The sequence below is a fragment of the Castanea sativa genome, chromosome 8, assembly GCF_040712315.1.
Source record: "Castanea sativa cultivar Marrone di Chiusa Pesio chromosome 8, ASM4071231v1".
Taxonomy (NCBI): Eukaryota; Viridiplantae; Streptophyta; class Magnoliopsida; order Fagales; family Fagaceae; genus Castanea; species Castanea sativa.
The window spans coordinates 33,687,242-33,692,326 of NC_134020.1; the positions used below are offsets into that span (position 1 = coordinate 33,687,242).

The 5,085-nt window shown below is 34.0% G+C and overlaps 1 protein-coding gene across 3 annotated transcripts; it reads left to right on the forward strand.

Moving 5' to 3' along the window:
- Window positions 1–1,306: 1,306 nt before the first annotated feature.
- Window positions 1,307–4,459, forward strand: LOC142607941 (vacuolar protein-sorting-associated protein 37 homolog 1-like). Of its 3 annotated transcripts, none has more exons than XM_075779629.1 (7): window positions 1,307–1,543; window positions 1,643–1,791; window positions 2,547–2,634; window positions 3,475–3,514; window positions 3,631–3,676; window positions 3,805–3,925; window positions 4,058–4,459. In XM_075779629.1, exons 2-6 carry the CDS (start codon window positions 1,748–1,750, stop codon window positions 3,812–3,814), a joined length of 228 nt encoding a protein of 75 aa, XP_075635744.1. In that variant the 5' UTR covers window positions 1,307–1,543; window positions 1,643–1,747; the 3' UTR covers window positions 3,815–3,925; window positions 4,058–4,459. The 3 variants fall into 3 exon arrangements, with proteins under 3 accessions (XP_075635744.1, XP_075635742.1, XP_075635743.1); XM_075779627.1 differs by having other exon boundaries at window positions 1,318–1,543; window positions 3,635–3,676; XM_075779628.1 differs by lacking the exon at window positions 1,307–1,543 and having other exon boundaries at window positions 1,651–1,791.
- The last annotated feature ends 626 nt before the right edge of the window (window positions 4,460–5,085 follow it).

The window sequence follows — 5,085 nt, forward strand, 5'->3', positions numbered from 1 at the left end:
CTGTCAAAAAAAAAAAAAAAGAACTCAATTAAGTCAAGTTACTTTTCCTTTCTAGCTTTTTTTTTTTTTTTTTTTTTTTTTTTTTTTGGTAGGGGGGGGGGGCAAATATGGTATTTCCTAGTAAAAAAAAATTGAAATTTCAGGGGGGCACCTGCCCCCCCTCCCTCCGCCCCTGCCTCATAGCAAGATTCACACAGGTTCAGGTAGCTCATATATATAGAGAAGTGAACAAGTGTGCTGATTTTTTGGCCAAGAAAGGATGCTACATGAGGGAGGATTTTGTTATATTTGAAACTTCCCCCTCAAATGAATTAGATATATATGATGTTAATGGATTGTACTGTTATAGGTGGGTTGCCACTACTTTGGCCTCGGTGGTCAAGTTTGTAATTCCTTTTGTTGTTAATATATCATGCCTTTCAACCAAAAAAAAAGAAAAAAAAGATAGTATCTGTTGCTAATTTTTCAGTTTTCTTGAACTTGCGCTATTGAATATGTGTGTATATATATATGAATCGTGACTCTTTATCCTAGAAAAAGAAAGATATTTATACATATTTTTATCATAAAATAATATGTATTTTATATGTATATTACACAGATTTTCTTTTTACAGTAAAAGAGTATTTTATTTTTATTTTTATTTTTTTACCAATAAGCGGGATAGAGAGGATTCAAACTATTTTTTTTAACCAAAAGCTTTGCACCTCATCATTTCCGTGGTACAACCTACTCTCTTTTACTAGCATAATTAGGGTTAAAATCTCACTTCCCTATTTTTATAAATATCAATTATTAATTTTTTTTCTTTAATTAGAGAAAATTAGGTAATGTGACCAAAATACAACTTCTAACGCATTCTATTGTTTTTAATAAATAAATTATAGTAGTATTTGGTTTGGATATATTTATTGAAGTTTTTTTTTTTAGAAGAATATGTTTTTTGAAGTTAAAATTTAATTTTACATATACAACATTTTTCATAAGTCATAAGTCATAACTGTAAAGTCGTTCCATTATTTTAAAATTTTGAAAAATAATTGTATGATATGATACCTAAGCTTTCATGACTGCCTTCAATTCTTTTTTATTTTTAGTCTGATGCAATGATGTTATTACATGTGCCATTTAATTGATTTTTGAAACACTATGGGTCTGTTTGGATAGAACTTATTTTGCTGAAACTGAAAACTGAAAACTGAAAACACTGTAGCAAATAAGTGAAAAAACGTGGATTATAATTTATACTGTAGCTCAGCTGAAATTACTGTAGCATATAAATACAACATATTTTTTTTTCCCCTTCCTTCTTCTCTCACTTCTCAGAGATGCACACACCGTAGCCTCTCGTTCTCAGAAATCCACAAGCTCAGAAATCCTCCGAGCAAACTTCAATCTCTTCCTTCCTTCTTCTATCACTTCTCAGAACTCCACAGCGTAGCATCTCTATCTGTCTCTCTCTCTCTGCGCTCGTGAGAAGCTCTCATCTATTCCGATCACTCCGCCGTCTTATCGTAATCCATGGGTCGCCGCAGCTCCGGAGGTCAGTCTTCTCTTTCCTTTTCTTCAGATCTCTGTGTTTGTTTCTTTCGAAGCTGTTTTGATTTGTTTTCAGCTTTCTATTTCTCTGTTTCATTTCTAGGGTTTCAGTCACGCCTAATGCTTCAAATACACAACCTCTTCCGCCGCCGTCCCGGTTTCGACACTTGCCAGCTCAAGTACACCGGCCGTGACTGTGATAGTGGAGATGGCTTTGGAGTTGGTCAAATCCCCAATTCATGTTATGGAGTGGTTTACTTCTCAGATTCCTTGTTAATTTAATTCTTGAAATTAAATAATTATTAGTTCTTAATCTAGGGTGCTAAGGACATTGTTCTTATCGTTATTACTAAGATTACTATTTCTTTATTGATTCTCTATGTTTCTTTAGATGGCTTGCAATATGGGTGTGGGAAATCTTGTTAAGAATTAGGACTACACCTTTGGCTTGTCAAGCACCACCCTGTCATTTATTGAAATTTCCAAATACATTTGACTGTAGGAAGCTAAAATTGAATGCTTCAATCTCTCCTTGTAATTTGTTATTTTCTAATATTAATTTCACCATCCAATGGGCATTTAGTATCAAATCTCATCATGGACGTTTATGTTGCAACAGTCTAAAGATTGTCAACAAGGAATTTAGTCGTGCTTCCTATTAATGTTGTTTCTATTGTATCATTTATGTATGGATTCTAAATTGCCTACTAAGTTTTCACAGCATTTTTCTTTTGTTTGTTTGAGGTTGTATTCCAATACAATATTTTTTAATGTTGATTATATTTTGGCCAAATTGTAAAGCTTATTACTAGATATTAAGTTATTTAGTAAGTGATTGAAAATCTGAGTCATTCCTCTTTGGAGTGCATTCATTTAATGCATGTGTGTCTTAGTCACTTCAGTAGTGCCAATAAAGATAATTAACTCTCCTGTATTATGTTATGAGATTTCTAACTTCACTTTTGTAGTTTCTAATCATCTCTTGTTTTCTTGATAAATTTCTTTAGTGTTGATGAATTACGGAAGCTTTTGTCTGACAAGGATGCATACCATCATTTCTTACTCTCACTTGATCAAGTGAAACTTCAAAACAATGTAAGTTGCGGATTATGCTCTCTCTCTCTCTCTCTCTCTCTCTCTCTCTCTCTCTCATCTAATATTCTCAAATATAGAATAGAATTGTTGCATGTTGCTTGCTCTGGTTTGCCGAACTGTTTTACTAAAAAATTTCTTAGTTGTGGCACCTTTTCTTTGGAAATGCAATAGTTTGACAATGGCTGTAATAAGAGACGTTCTCATAGAGGATTACTGAAAACTGGTAATCCTTTGGTGCTATCACCTCCCACCCAAAGTTTGTAAAGGATATGTGGTGCTTTGATAGAATCTTGTCTGCTGTGATTCACTGATTTGGTCTACAGATTATCTATATGTCCATATTTGATTCAGAAGTAAATGAAAGAAAGGGAATGTATGACACATGGAATTATAGATACTTAGGGAAAAAATGTTAGCTGCTTAGATGTGTTTGGGATTATATGTGTGTGTGTGTGTGTGTGTGTGTGTGTGTGTGTGAGAGAGAGAGAGAGAGAGAAAGAGAGAGAGAACTGTTTGCTGGAAGGACAGAGATGTCTCCGATTGATTGGGTCATGAGTCTCTAGCTTGCTGTTTGCTGGTCTGGCCTTTGGTTACTCGTATTTAGTTGGGGCATCAATTACAATCAATTGTGTAAGCGCGAATGACATTAATTGATTGTAGTCATAGCTTGCATGGTTGAGGTTTAATGTATGGTATAATATATAAAGAGACATCTGCAAACTGCAAATGCAAGAATGTGTGCACACACATGCACCACATGTTGAATTTCTTTAGTATATGATATTTGAGTTTCCATGTCTTTCTAATCTTTTTCCCCTCTGTTCATTTATGGCTTATCAGTTAAGAGATGAACTTCGTAAGGAGACTCTAGAACTTGCAAGTGAGTGCTTTTCCTTTTCCCCACGCAATGTATCTACTTTTTTAGCATGTGGTTTAGGTAGTTGCACTATAATACTACACTTGGGGGGACTTCCTAACACTTTCTTTTATATCAAGGGAGAACCTGGAAAAGGAACCACGGATTATGGAGCTTAGAAACCAGGTTAGTTTGTATGCTCATCTTTCATTTGTTGATTTAAGATTAGTCAACTGATTGAATAAATTTTTTCCTTGCTTTGAGATTAGTCAACTGATTGAAGAACTTTTTCCTCCTTTGATTCTATGGTACAGTGTAGAATAATTCGGACAACAGAGTTGGCTGCTGCTCAGGAGAAACTCAATGAGCTTGAGAGAAAAAAGGAAGAGACGTTGAGATTATATTCCCCTCAATCCCTTCTCCAAAGGCTTCAAGGTATCCTTCATCATGACAACTCGTGGTTCTATAGAATAGGCCAACTTTGGTTATTCATTACATTGGCTTAAGCTTGATTTTATTTTAGAGTTATATGTTATGGAGATGTGAATTAATTTTTTGTTGTTTCAGATGCAATGAATAAGACGGAGGAGGAATCCAAAAACCTGCACAAACAGCTCTTAGATAGGGATGTGGACCTTGGGACCTTTGTGCAGAAATACAAGAAGCTTCGTACCACTTACCATAGGCGAGCACTTATTCACCTTTCAGCCAAAACGTCTTCGATTGGATGAATTGATATAGCAGACGTTGTATAATTTCATATTGAGGAACGTTGCCTCATGTTTTATTGTATGATATTGGTATAATTTTGTTTTGTTGGTATAAGTTCGTTTTGTATATCATGTCAGTCTTTTTTAGGCTATGTCATTATGCCAATCCATATCAAATCATAGCCATTATTGTGGTTAACAATAACTTCATTGTTGATTATCAAAAAAAAAAAAAAAAACAATAACTTCATTGTTCGTATGTGCAAGTGCTATGTTCAATCTTTCACTTCGCGCATTTATTACCGACTTGATGTTCTGTGACACTTTGCTAATTGTTATAGTATAGAATCAGGTGATCTTTCATGGAGGCTTGACTGCAGCTTGTGATATATTGTGTCGTGCGGAACTTCTGCATTATTTCCTATGCTATATGGAGAAAAAAAAATTGATAGAAGATAATTTAAACTTGTAATATCACAGGTGTGGTAATTGATGAGCTAATTGATGAGCTACTTAAAAAATGATAGAATAACATCAACATCAAAATTAAGTCTTTTAGTCCTTTTTGGTAATTTGCACCAAAACGTAAACGTTTTTACCGAACGTTTTATTATTAATTTACTAAACGTTTTATTGTAATTTTCAAAATTTTGTTTTTCAAACGCACATTTTAAACACGCTATTTCTAAAAACTCACATTTTCAAACAGCTTACCCAAACAGACCCTTAGATTTTGTTGGTTTAGACTTTAGAATTTCATTTTTGTTTGTCATGTGTGATTAGCTCAGTTCTACCTACGTACAATACAAAAACAACTGGTATTACATAAAAGAAGTTCGGGCGGCTTCACTTATGGTCCGCACAAAAAAATTTCCATACTGTTAA

Coding starts and splice junctions, on each gene's coding strand:
- LOC142607941 (XM_075779627.1), top strand. Junction 3,926..4,057: donor CCTTCTCCAAAGGCTTCAAG/GTATCCTTCATC, acceptor TTGTTGTTTCAG/ATGCAATGAATAAGACGGAG.